At 38.0% G+C, this 14,631-nt stretch overlaps 1 protein-coding gene across 2 annotated transcripts in view; it reads left to right on the top strand.

The window, feature by feature from the left end:
• The window catches only part of ADAMTSL1 (ADAMTS like 1), a 924,426-nt gene that overhangs the window by 634,961 nt on the left and 274,834 nt on the right, over window positions 1-14,631 (top strand). For both annotated transcript variants that reach the window (XM_045840784.1, XM_045840785.1), the window contains one exon: window positions 3,759-3,885. In XM_045840784.1, coding sequence (XP_045696740.1) covers window positions 3,759-3,885 — 127 coding nt within the window. The remainder of the gene's footprint in view (window positions 1-3,758; window positions 3,886-14,631) is intronic.

The raw sequence follows: 14,631 nt of genomic DNA, 5'->3' as shown, positions 1-14,631 counted from the left end.
GCCTTCCATGACATTTCACTAGTAATGAGCGTAGGTGCTTGGGACATAGTTTCTTAAAAAGTGTACCTCTTCACAGTAATTCTTTTTTTTAAGACTTTATTTACTTTTAGAGAGAATGGAAGGGAAGGAGAAAGAGAGGTAGATAAACATCAATGTGTGGTTGCCTTTCATTCAGTAGGGACTGGGAACCTGGCCCTCAACCCAGGCATATGTCCTGGCTGGGAATCAAACCAGCGACCCTTTGATTTGCAGGCTGGCACTCAATCCACTGAGCCACACCAGCCACAGCTCTTCACATTAATTCTTCTTCATGCATCAGGACAGAGAGTCAAGTTTGGTCTCTAGTTGTCCTTAATGGTATATCTGTTTCTCTGTGTACACAGATACAAGCAAACACACATAAACACACAACATGCACATTTCGTATACATGTGTGTCATCAATGATTGCAATCTCAGATTGCCTCTCTGTAGCCTGCATTGAAATTATTAGCAAATTATTATGTTTGGTGTTATGTGTTTCACTGATTCAACAACATTCATTGTGCATTTCAAATGTCAAACTCTGATAAGTGCCAGAAATAACAAACATTAATACAACAGGGGCTCACAATCTCATGCAGAGACAGACATCTTAATAGATTAAACTCAGTATAAGTTATATAACTATTTGAATTGAGAATATGTAAAAGAAACCTCAAAAGAATACTGGCTTACAGAATTTACTCTCTCACAAAAGTCAAAGCAAAATATGATCAGTCCAAGAAGGATTGTAGGACTAGACTAGGCTCTGTCCCTTTCTGCTTTGCCTACCTTAAAGCAAGGTTCCAGTTTGAGGATTGTCTCATTCTTCCAGACAGCAACTGGAGTCAACAGGAAGGAAGAAACACAGGAAAGGAGGGAAGGAGGGAGGAAGGGAGAGAGGGAGGGAGGAAGGAAGGTAGGCAGGCAGGCAAAGAACAGGAGGGACCTTCCCCAGCTAAGTCGACTTGTGTAAGTTGCCTTCCTAGGAATCCCACATATTTGTGTTTTTATTTCACTAATTACAACTTCAGCACATAGCCAATGAGCAATATATTCTTTTAACTGGATATATCAGCACCCAAAATAAAATTGAAGTTTTGTTACTGAGAAAAATAGGGAAGATGGATACTGAATGGCAACCTTTATCCCTCCCACATGGAGTTATGAGCAAAAGGCTAAGGAAGCATGAAGCAGTAAAACAGTTAACTCTGGAATCTGGAGAATGATTTTTTGAGATGATTTGGGGTTTGAAGGATGAATAGGAGTTTGCCAAATGTGGAATTGGGAAAGTTTGTCAAATAAAGAAATAGGAGTTTGCCAATAAAGAATTATTTCCAGGCAGAAGTATTAGCATGTGCAAAGGCACAGAGGGTCTGACATTATACCTGCCAATTAAGCCCAGTTCTATATTCCTATTTTTCTCCATTATTAATGATAGCTATTAAAATAAATTCAACCAGTTTTTAATTAATCTAACAGTTATAAAAAATCAAGAGATTCAGATATGTTAATAATGTTCCTGATATAACTGCAAATAATTTTCCACTTGGACCTAAATAAGAACATTTTATCTGATGATAAAGTATTCCACATTTTAAAAGTAACTGAGTGAGAAATTTCTGGCATCTTCAAAAGGAATTGATATGGGGTGGGGAGAAGGAATTGTGTCAGGGTGATGTTTGTCTTTTCAATTCTGAAGTTAAACAAAGCCCAGTTAGAACTGATTTGGTTCATATCCTGGGGTCCGTGAGCCTGCATGGAGAGCTGGTGGTGGTCTGCCCGAGTCAGCCTTGAAATGTGTCACCTTCTATTTAGCCATCCCTAACGTGACTGTTACTTTGGATCTGTGAAGTGGGGTTGTTCTTTTCTTAAAATGGCTTTAGAAGCACAAGAAATCTTTGGGATTAGAGAGAGTTTCATGATTATCTTCTTTTTGGCTCCTTTAGAGACATTGGAACCAATTAAAAACTTTCCCAAAAAACATACCTTGTGAGAAACCGGAAATTTCTTTAATTTAAAAAATAAGCCTACTTAGCTTCGAGACACCTGAGAGTGTTTACCCATGCCCACTGCCCATCTTGTCCTGGGACAGGGTTGAGTATCTTGTAAGATAAAGTTCATCTCTTTCCAAATCCAAACAACAGCAGAGTCAAAGATTCTTTGATTTCTGCCTAAATTAACATTGTCATGTTTTCTCTAAGGGTTCGACCCTACTAAGGCACTCAGATGATTTAATTTTCACATGTTCTGTTGTGATTTTTTTCCTTTGCCAACTTTGCTTTTTGCTTACTTTCTAATTAGCTAAGATCTAGGCAAGACTAAAGTATGCTCTAAATGACATCTTCACATTTCAAAAAAAGTACAACTGTTGAAGGAGTGGGTACTTTGTCAGGCTATTTTAAAGGCCTATGTGCTTTAAATGAAAAAAAAATACACATTAACACTTTTAAAAACATAGTACATTTAAACACAATGTTAAATAATTGTATTATTCTAGCCTTTGTCTAAACATGTGTTTGCAATTATTAATTAAAGGTACAGAAAGGAAAAATCAGACCTCAAAGAAAGGTCATATTAACAACCAGATTTTTAAAAGGACAAATTGTGGGGACTTTGCGGAGATGAGCCCCTTTAAATGTCATTATAGTTCCACTTTATTTTATCAAAGATAGTAGTTGAAATTGGTTGGGAGTGGAATAAGTGTTTTGATACTAGATCGAATGAGAACTAGAGAGATACAATGGTAGAGTTTGGATTTGAATCTTTTTTTTACTTGAACATTGGAAAGGAAAGAGTAAAAATACAAATGAGTTTGCCCATATACTCGATAAGTGCTTGTGATTTTGTTAAGTCTGACTTGGATTAACTATAAATGTTTTGTTAGATACATTTAGAACTTGATCGCTTATTAACTAAGTGACCTTGGCAAGACAACTAAGTGACCTTAGCAGACTTCATGACCTCACCTATAAAATGGGGCTATCTTGCATGACTTTTGAATTAATGAGCTATATGCATTGTGCCTGGTACAGTCAGTGCCAGGCACGTAGTACACTCTCAGTGTTGGGTGTCTCTGCTGCTCTCCATCTCACCCACCTGGTCCACCACACACATGTACAGCAACCTTGTTTCTTTCAGCTGATTGTGTGATTCTGTTTTTCTTCTCATAGCTAGAAAAAGAAGTATTTTCATTACCATTCAGAAAATATTTATTAAGTCTTACAATTTGCCGGGCACTGTTCAAGTTGCTTGGAATACATTGATGAACCCAATATACAAAACCCCTACTCCTGTGCATGTCACATTCTAAGGAACATATGAAACATGGAGATTATTCATTAAGTTTTTCCTGTAACAGTTACCTCATGGTTGTATTTGTGTGTGTGTGTGATCTGGGTGAATCGTAACTATTAACAGTAGGAATACTGTTGAATTAAGTTTCTACACTATCAATAGTGCAAGATCTTCCTCCCTTCTTCACCTTCTCACCCTGCCTGTTTCCCTCCTTCCCCTTCTCTTTCTCTGCCCTCCCTCCCCGATCCCAACTATCTTTCTGTTTGTTTTTTTGAACTATAAAACATCTTTATCCATGCTGTTTCTTTTCTTCAGCTTGATTCAGCTAAATTCAGTCCCCTTTATGGGAAACATGTTTTAGTTCTCTTCAAGGATGATGGGAGGATCTGTGGTCCAGCAGCAGTGAATCTGGTTGAATTACACATCTTTCTCTCTTCTTAGATTGTTGGCTGTGATCACCAGCTTGGGAGCATCGCCAAGGAAGATAACTGTGGAGTTTGCAATGGAGATGGGTCCACCTGCAGGCTGGTCCGAGGGCACTATAAACCCCAGCTCTCTGCAACCAAATGTAAGACACCACAGAGACAGGGCGATCTTCGGGCCTCTTGACTTATCTGCTTCCCCTCCCACCCGTGCTTAGCTCCCCTCAGCAATTAGTGAATGATACCTTCACCAAAATGAACACAAACCTGAAAATATTGTGGAAAGATTCATGACCCTGCTTTGTGGATTAGCTTAGGTTGGGCAAATCAGGTCACCCATTGCAAACCCAAAGAGGAAACCTTTCCTTCTGAGGCACATTAGGAGTAAACTAGACATGGGTCTACATGCAGGCATGAGCTTATTTCCCAGCATGAGGACGGACTGCATCCCAGCTGCTACCTTGCACGTATGTAGATGTGCATGGTGGAAGACAGCAGGGAGCCTGGACAGATCAGAATAATTCACTCTGACTGTGGTGAAATTGTGTGGTCTTCATTATATAAACTGAACTTGGATCAGTGCTGGTCACAGGTTTTTTCAGAATTAACATCCGGCAGTGATTTTGTGAAGCCATTCAGTGACTTTTTGTGCTATTCCAGCACAATAAATGTATGCTTGCTCTGTTTATGTATGTGCTGGAAACTGTACATGATCATCTCATTTAATCCTTATAACAATCTTTTAGCAAGGTCCTGTTTATCTTCATGTTACAATGAGATAACTGATACTTACATTATGTGACTTGCTTAGAGTCCTACAACTATAAAGCATCAGACTCAAGATGTAAGCCCAAAGTCTTATTCCAGAGCCTAAGCACATATTTATTCCTCTGAACTGTCCCACAATTCTGTCCTTGCTGGGATATTTATAAAGCAGCTAGATGGATCAAGGCAAGGTAGCTCAGATATCTGCCTAGCTGGGTCTTGCCAGGGTAGGTGGCATATGTTCTCATAATACCTAACACAACAGTGGAGTCACACATCAATCTAGTTCACTTTAAAACACACTGTTCTCTGTGACAGTCACTGTGCTAGGTGCTGCAGCATATACAGACAGAAGTAAGACAGCCCTTGTGCCCAAGGACTTGCATTTTTAGAATAATTTGACCTTGCTTGGCATATTGTCTCCAGATTTCGCCCAAATCCAGAATCCTTCCATAGATCCTTGATTGAGTCTCCTCTGCCTTGGAAAATGAGGATGAATGTCTTTACTGAACGTAGTTTGTTCACTATACTTTGTGAGTAGGTGAAGGAAAACAATTGACATATGAGAGGTTTGTGGCTTTAAATGGACTTGCAGGTCAAGAAGAAAGGCAGCGTGTACTGGAGAATTATTCCGAGAAGTCATGAAAAGGCAAAAGAACTAGGCTCTAGGGGGGAAGAGGTGGCAGGAGAAAAGGCGAGGACCTTTTAAATAAACGAAACATTGGAGGTGCCAGCTTCGGGGACTCTCCACATTCTGACACCCCTGCAGGCAGTGAGAAATGGGATTGTGAGAAAAAAAAATTTTAAATACTCTGGCAGAGAGAATGAACCATGAGGTAGTTAGACATTGATATAGTACATTCACACAAGATATTTTCCTTTGGTCATGTGTCAGTAGTGTTTTCTGTAAGATGAAAAATTAAAGAATTTAGACAATGGAAACCAGAAAAGGCATAATTCTTTTGTAAATCTCTGAGATCATGGTGGGATATATTTGAAAAATGTTATATCTAGAAGGTCACTTTTATAGAACTCTTTAAGGAATACTGGAAAGGTTAATTTTCATTTATTTATTTGTGTCACATAACTGAGTAAGTGCTCTTCTCTAGGAATCTAAAATTTTCTGTTAGTCACAAAAAGATGGCAGGTAGGTGTGCAGTACCTGCTGCATCACACCTTCCAAGGGCATGTTTTCCCTTTATTCCTTCTCGTATCCCATGCCCACAACCCCCATTCAGGTCCTTATTCATAGAGGAGCCTGAAGACACTGATCAGATAGATATTCCTCTCACCCTCCTGTTGGAGGGTGACCTGGGGACCTGTGAGGCCTGAATCACTGGAGGAAAGGTGGAGAAAGTATGAAGGAACAAACTGGAGCAAATTGACAGTCATAAGTCATCTTGGAGTCTGCAAATATGACAAATCCCTCAGTGCAAAGTGCTCTGTTCAAAACCGACAGTCGGTAAATTATAGAACACACAACCTGACGATTTTCCATAATGACAAAATACAATCGGTTAGTTTACCTTAGTGCTGATGATGCCTCATGACAAAATGATTTATATCAATAAAGCCCAGCATATGCATGCACCTCACCACAATCTATAGCAGATGCTGAACAAACTGTCTCATTTATGTTTTCTCCACCCCAGAAGAAACTTCCACCCAAATTTACAGACTGTGGGGTGACCCACAGGCTGGGAAGATTAGGCTGCTCTGCGGGGCCCAGTGTATGGGCCAGGTGTGCAGCCCTCCACCCGTGAAGGCCTGGAGGACTTCTGCCAGGTCTCCCCTCAGACTCTGCCAAAAGAACTGCGAGCCAGCCACATGCTCTTCTGAACTCCTAGCACTCAGAATCTCCACATTGAACTCATTTTCTTCTAAACTTATATCCAACTTTTTTCCCCTATGTTATCAAGGCTTGGGGGAACAAAGGAAAAACAGGAGAGTGGAGAAAGATCATGCTGGAAAGTGCCAGAAGGAAGAGAGTAGGAGGAACTTATCAAATGGTTGCCATTCACTGTCAAGTAATAGAGAGACCATCTTTCTATTAAAAGACATTATTTTTGCCTAATACAAATACAGACAACAGAAAAGGGGCTCAATCCAGCCCTTTCACCCTTTTTAAAACAAAAAGTTGTCCACCAATAGCACTCACTGTTTCCATTTTTCCCTGATCACTTCATTTCTACTTCCCCAACCCAATATCAAATAATCAAATTTAGCTAGCATTAACCAACTTTTGATTCTTGGTATTAAAAACTCATTTTCCCCAAAATTTTATTGGCTTGTACCATATTATGTGTTTTCTAAATGTATAGAGACCTACTCAGATGTAGAGCCAGCCTATTTGCTATCAATTTGTTGTCTCCAGCTTTGCAAACTTCTACATGTTTTGAAATCTCTTGAGAATCCTAAAGCTCCCTCTCCACCTCTCCTGAGTGGCAAGAGCTGGATAAATGAATTTATATCAAGATAAAATGAAGCTCCTAATGCTTGGCTTTGCTTCTTACACCATGGCATATGCTGATTTATAAGAACAATGAGTAAACATATTCCTGGACTATCATTCTGCCTCAAAGATTTTGAGATAAAGGATGTTCATAATAAAACAATTATATATATAATTGTTTTATATATTCATTATATAGTATATATATTATATATAATATATTATATATTATATATTATTCATTATATATAATATTCATATTCATATATTCATATTTTGTGCTTTCTTTAAAGTATTCATATATATATGAATACTTCATATATATATGAAGTATATATAGACTTCATATATATATACTTCATTTATATATATTCATATATATATGAATATATTCATATTTTGTGCTTTCTTTAAAGTATTCATATATATATGAATACTTTAAAGAAAGCACAAAATTTTAAAGAAATTTCTACCTTGAACTTCAGGTTATACTACAAGCTACTCACCCATCTATTTGTTTATTCAGCAGGAATTCACTCATTTATTCAACAACAAATATGTCTTGGGTATGTGATATGTGTTGAGGAACTGTTTTAGGTACTGGAAACATAGGAAAGAACAAAACAGATAAAAATCCATTTTTCTCTTGTGGGTTACATGCTGGTGTGAGGGAAAGACAGATAAAAGGACAAAACAAACAACTAAATAAAATATATATGTGTCATACAGTGGCAGGAGAAAAGTAAGGCAGGGAAGGAGACTGGAAAAATGTAAGGTAGGGAAGAACCGAAGATTGGACTGCTAGCCAAGGGTGTTGGAAGGGAGTTGCAATGGTAAATAGGTTATGAAGAAAGATTCACTTATAGGTGACATTTGAACAATGATCCAAGGGAGTTATAGGTGACACACCATGCAAAAGTCAGAGTGAGGGAATTTCAGACATCGAGATCAGCAGTTGCAAAAGCCCTGAGGTAGATGCATTCTTAACATACTTCTTGGAAAGCAAAGAAATTGGTATGTGGTGAAGAATGGCACAGACATTGCAGGATTTTGTAAAGATTTTGGCTTTTAATCTCAATGAGATACGTTACAGGAGAATGTTGAGCAGGGGAATTACCTGATTTGATTTACTTTTTAAAGAGATCACTCTATTTACTATGCCAAGAACATATCATAAGGGTCCAACTGTGAAACTAAGAAAAGCAGGCAGGAGTCTATTACACAAAGCCAGGGCAGGATTGAAGACTGCTTGGGCCATGGTAGTAGCCCTGAAGGTGATGAGAAGATCCAATCTGGGATATATTACATGTCTTTGAATCTAAGACATCATTGGCTTAAAGATGTACTATTATTTTATAAACCCACTGAGAGAGAGAGAAAGAGAGAGATAGAGAGAGGAGCTGCCATTGAAATTAAACTATGACACAATGTCTTCTGACCACTCAGGGCTTTTACCTGATAGCTATTAATAGATCTACTTCAGATATACATATATTTTTATCCTATACTGCATTACTCTTATACATCCAGAAACGGAAAATAAAACTGAAACAAATTGATAGAATTAAAGTTTTTCTCAAACTTTAATTCTTTTTAATCATTTTAGATTCATTCTATTTCCACATGTCATCAGGGTACTTGTGATACAGTATTTTTCAAAGAATCCACAAAAGAAATAAAATCCATTGGTACTGGGCTCTCTTTTAACAGCTCTGTTGAGATATAAGTGATATAGCATAAGCTGGGCATTTAAAATATACAGTTTAATAAGTTTCAACCTATACATACAATTGTGAAACCATCACCATGGTCAAGATCTTGGACATAACCCCCCATCACCTGAAAAGTTTCCTCTTGTAATCCTTCCCTTCTGTTCCCTCCTGCCCTGTTTCTGTCACTATAGATTAGATTGCATTTTTCTAGAATTTTATATAAATGAATTTATAAGATATATACTCTTTTCCATCTGGTTTTTTCATTCAGCATAATTATTTTGAGATTCATTAATATTGTAGCATGTATCAGTATTTTATTACTGTGATAATTCCACTGTATGGACATACCACAGTTTGTTTATTCATCCACCTGTTGCTAGATAGTTGGGGTGTCTCTACTTTGGGGCTCTCACAAGTAAAGTTGAAATGAACATTCATGTCTTTAGACAAACAAATGCTTTCATTTCTCCTGGGTAAATTTCTGAGATTAGAATGACTGGATTATATAGTAAGTGTATATTTAGCATTTTAAGAACAGGGCAGGCTATTTTTCCAGGTGTCTTATTATTTTGCATTTCCACCAGCAAGTCTGAGTTTCAGTTGCTCAGCACTCTTACCATCATTTAATATTGTCAGTAGATTTTTACTTGAGACATTCTAATTGGTGCATAGTAGTATCTCATCATTGCTTTAAGTTGCCTGTTTCCGATGGCTAATGATATTGAACCTCTTTTCATGTTGTATTTCAGTAGCTGCTGTAAGAAATTACCACAAACTTAGTGGCTTAAGGCAACACACTTATTTTACAGTTCTGGAGGGTCAGAAGTCTAAAATGGGTCCCACTGAGCTAAAATCAAGGTGCTGGTAGAGCTATGTTCCTCCTGGAAGCTTTGGGGAAGAATTTATTTTCTTTTATTTTGATTGTCCAGCTTCTGGAGGCTATCTTCTTTCCCTGGCATCTTCAGAGCCCAGCAGCATAGCATCTCCAGATCTCTGTGACTCTAACTTCTTCTGCTTCCCTCTTCCAATTCGAAAGATGCTCAAGACTACACTGGGTCTGTCCCAATAAGCTAGAGTAATACAACATATTCATAGGTCTGGGGGACATCTTAGCAGGAGAAGGGAGGTGGGAATTATTTTGCCATCACATGTGTGTTTATTTCCTTTTTGGTGTAATATTAGTTCAAGTCTTGTGCCTATTTAAAAAAAAATGGTTATTAGGTTTCCTACTGTTGAGTTTTAAGAGCTCTTGATATATTCTGGATGCAAGTCCTTTGTCAGATACATTATTTGAAAATATTTCCTCTCAGTAGGTAGCTTTTAAAATGTTTTTTCACAATGTCTTAATATTATCTTTCACAGAGCCAAAATTTTCATTTTGATAAAGAACAGTTTATCTTTTTTTTTCTTTCGTGGATTGTGCAGGTCCAAGACCTCCTTGCCTAACCCCAGGTCGTGAAGTTTTCTCATATTTTCTTTTAAAAGTGTTGGAGTTCTACATTTTACCTTTAGACCTATGACCCATTTTGAGTTAATTTTTATGTATCTAGGTCAATTTTTTATAAGGATGTCCATTTTTTTTTCATCTTTATTTGTTGAAAAGATAAACTTTCCTCCCTTGAATTGCCTTTAAGAATGTCAAAAATTCCTTGGCCATTTCTGTGTGAGACTGTTTCTGGAGTCCATTCTGATCTCTCACTGTACATACCACATTGTCTTTGTTACTTAGCTGTAAAGTAGATCTTAAAATCAGGTGCCTTGATTTCCCCAACTTTATCTTTCTTTTCAAACTTATTTTGGCTATTCTATTTTAAGTTCTTTGCCTTTCCACACAAGTTTTAAAATGTGTTTTTCCATATGTACCAAAAGTCTCACTGGGATTTTGATTAAAATTATTATAATTCTACAGGTTGATTTGGGGGGAATTGACATCTCTAATATGTTAAGCTATTCAACCTACAAACATGTCATATGTCTGCATTTATTTAAGTCTTCTTTAATTTCTCTCATCTGTCTATATTAGTTTTATTTTTTATATTTTTTATTTATTATTCAGTTATAGTTGTCTCACCTTTTTCCCCATTGCTCTCTCCTACCCTAGCCCTCCCAACTCCCACAGTCAATCCCCCACCATTGTCCATGCCCATGAGTCCTCTATTTGTGTTCCTTTGCTTCCCCCTTCCCCTTTTTCCCCTGTAATCCCCCTCCCCTCTCTCCTCTGGTCATAGTCAGTTTGTTCTTTATTTCCAAGTCTCTAGTTATATTTTGCTCATTTGTTTGTTTTGTTGACTAGGTTCCCATTATAGGTAAGACCATATGTTACTTGTCTTTCACCACCTGGCTTATTTCACTTCATCCATGCTGTTGAGAAAGGAAGGGGTTTCTTCTTACTTTCTGCTGTGTAGTATTCCATTGTGTAAATCTACCACAGTTTTTTTAATCCCCTCATTTAGTGATGGGCATTTAGGCTGTTTCCAGCATTTGGCTACTGTACATTGTGCTGCTCTGAACATAGGGGTGTATAGGTTCTTTTGATTTGGTGATTCAGGATCCCAGCAGTGGGATCACTGGATTGAAAGGCAGTTCCATCTTTAGTTTTTTGAGGAAAATCCATACTGTTTTCCACAGTCGCTGCACCAATCTACATTCCCAACAACAGTGTACTAATAGAAAGGGAACCAACTGCAATGGGAAAACATATTTGCCAATGATGCCCTGCAGAAGGGTTTGATTTCCAAAATACATAAAGAACTCACACAACTCCACACCAGGAAGACAAATAATCCAATGAAAAAAATGGGCAATGGACCTGAACAAACACTTCTCCAAGGAGGATATACAGAGGGCCCATAGACATATGAGAAGATGCTCAACATCACTAGCCATTAGAGAAATGCAAATTAAAACCACACTGAGATACCATTTCACACCAGTCAGAATGACCATCATTAATAAGACAACAAGTACTGCAAGGTTGTGGAAGGAAAGTCTTTATTAGTTTTAAGCACATATACCCTATATGTTTTAATTGGATTTATACCTCTTACAAACAGCACTGTATTTTTATTTTAGTTTTTTGGAATTGCTAGTTTATTCTTGGCCACATGTTTTACAAAATTGCCAAACTTATTTATTAGTTCTTTGAGGTTTTGGATTTTCTACATAGATAAGCATGTTATTTACAAATCAGGATGATTTTACTTCTTTTTTTTAATTTATAAAATTTTATCACTTGCTATTTTTATGGCCTTACTGCACTGGCAATGATGTCAAATACAATGTTGAACAGAAGTGAGACTGGATATCCTTGCCTTATTTTCATTCTTAAAGGGAAAAGCATTCAATTTTTCTTTATAGAGTATGATGTTAGCTATAGGGTTTTTTTTTACAGATACTCTACCACCTTAAGGAAGTTTTCATCCATTGTTAATTTGCTGAGATAGTATCATAAATGAATATTGAATTTTGTCAAATGCTCTTTCTGTCTCAATTGATATGATCATGTGGTTTTGCTGAGACTTTTGTAATGGATGCTATTGATTTTAAATAGCCTTGCCTTCTGGGAGTAAATTCTACTTGATCATGGTGTATTATTCTTTACATATATTCTTGAACTTGATTTCTAGCATTTTGTTTGAGAGTTTTTTTGCATCTATTTTTATGAGAGATAGTTGTCTCTAGTATCCTGTGCTTATACTGTCTTTGGTTTTCATGTAAGTGTGTTATTGGCCTCATACAATGAATTGGAAAGTGATTCCTCCTCTTCTGTTTACTGAGAGAGATTGTATAGAACTTGTTATTTCTTCTTTAAATTCCTGGTACCACTCATCTGTGAAATTTCCTAGGCTTGAAGTTGTTTTTTTCTGTTTTGTTTTGGTTTGGTACTTAATTTTTTTTAACAATATAGAATATAGGTGTCACTATTTTAATGTCTATTCTGTGTTTTGATTAATTTTTCTCTTCAATATGGGCTTTATTTTGCTGCTGTTGTTGTTTAATTTTCATGACTGATCATTTTTGACCTGGTTCCAGACATTGCAAAATTTATCTTGCTGAATGCTAGAAATTTTTGTATTCCCATAAATATTCTTGAATTTTGTTCTGGAAGCAGTAAAGTTATTTGAAATCAGTTTGATCCTTTTGGATCTTAAAACTTGGCGGCAGGGACCACAGCCACGTTTGGGCTAGTGCTAGATGGGCCTTGCTGCCAGGTTGAGACCCTTCTGAGCACTCCGTGTCCAATGACACGAAGTTTTCCAGCCTGGCTGATGGGGTAAGGTATTTATTATTCAGGCCCTGTATGCATGTCAGATACTCATCCCTGTAATCCTTTTATGTGATGTGGTTCTTTTCCTAGCCTCAGGTAGCTGCTTCAAATACATGTGCTGATTGATTGGTATGAGTGTGCTGCTGGACATCTGAAGGAAGTGTTGCAGGAACAACCCCCACCCTGGGGTCTTTTGTTACTCTAGGTTCTTTATGCCCACCACCAAATTCACTGTGGCTCTCAATGCCAGGGTTTAGTAAAAAGGAAAGGAGCTATTTAATTAAAAGTTATACAGACTTAGAATAATGGCTGAATTCTGCCGATAATCTTACCCATTTAGAAATAAAGATACACCCACAAACACACAGTCCTGCCTTCCCACCTTTGCCCAGTCAGGCCAGTCTTGGAGCATGCCAATCAGAAGTACTGTCCTCCAGAAGAAAAAAAAAAAAAGCAAAAGTCCGCAGCTTACTTCCTCTGGTCCCTCTCAGTAATGCATGCTGGACTCCATCAGCTGTGCCACTGCGATCTCCAGTTCTTAATCCAAAACCATGTGGCACTTCCTCATGGGTGACCAGTGAGAGTCTTTCACCCCCTTTTTTTCCTGTATGGTCCCGCCGGGTCCCACATTGTTTCCCATTGTCCCACATTGTACCACATTGTCTCCTGTCCCACATGGCTGCCTGCCTTTTTGATTAAATCCCAGCCTGGAACCTTCTCCATAACCTCATTTCCAAGTCCCCCCACAATTGGCTGCACATGCTAGCACTCCCATATTTTCCACCTTTCTTGGCTGCCATAGTTAGTCCAGGCAGGTGTGGCACCATTGCAGAAGCCAGCACCAAGCCACTCTCACAGGTGCAGGAAGCCCCTCCAGCTACAACATATTGTGGTTTAGAGTCACACCCATGTCTCTGGCTCCCAGTGCAGGTGCAGCGTTTTAACGTTATTAAAATGCTGGCCAAGTTCTTCAGATGCACCCTGTTGCAGAAGCACTCAAATTTCTAGAGTTGTCTCTTTATGCAGCTTTTCTTTCTCTGGTAATTTGTCCTTATTCTAACTCTAGCCACCTTGATCTCCTTGAACTCTTAGCTTTGGCTCCTCAACTCAGGGAACCCAGTAAGTTCCCACTTTCTGAGCCACCGCCTGGAAAGTCTTTCAAGGCAGTAAACTGAAGCAATGTTAAGGCACACCAACTTTGTTTCCTGACTCTCAAGGATCACTGACCTTCTTTGCTTGATATCCTGCATCTCGAAAGCCATGGTTTCATTTTTTTTTCCTGACCTTTTGTTTGTTTGAGGGAGGAGATTGTGCCTGGGCCCTACTACTCTGTCTTGGCAGGAATCAGAAGTCTTGGTGCTGGTCTCTTAATTCAGAGTTCCAATTACATAGACCTAGCCAGCTTTTGACTCCAACTTTGATGTTCTTTAGCACTTCTTTCACACATCTCCCTACAGCCCTCATAACAATTTTATTCCCAGAGGTTAAATTAACTGTGCTCTACTATTATCTTGGAATTTTCTTTCAAGCCCCCGCTGATACCAATTTTGCAAGTTTGATACTGGGTGTTTTGATGTTAGTGCCTGTGCAGGCAAAGATAACTATGGCAGAGTTACTGCCTTGGTGAGAAAGAATAAAAGGCCCCAGTGATTGGGAGATGCATTCTGATTTCATATATTTTAAAATGTGAAAT

Source organism: Phyllostomus hastatus, unplaced genomic scaffold (genome assembly GCF_019186645.2).
Source record: "Phyllostomus hastatus isolate PE091 unplaced genomic scaffold, TTU_PhHast_1.1 phas_contig_34, whole genome shotgun sequence".
Lineage (NCBI taxonomy): Eukaryota > Metazoa > Chordata > Mammalia > Chiroptera > Phyllostomidae > Phyllostomus > Phyllostomus hastatus.
This window is presented reverse-complemented; position numbering and strand designations above follow the sequence as displayed.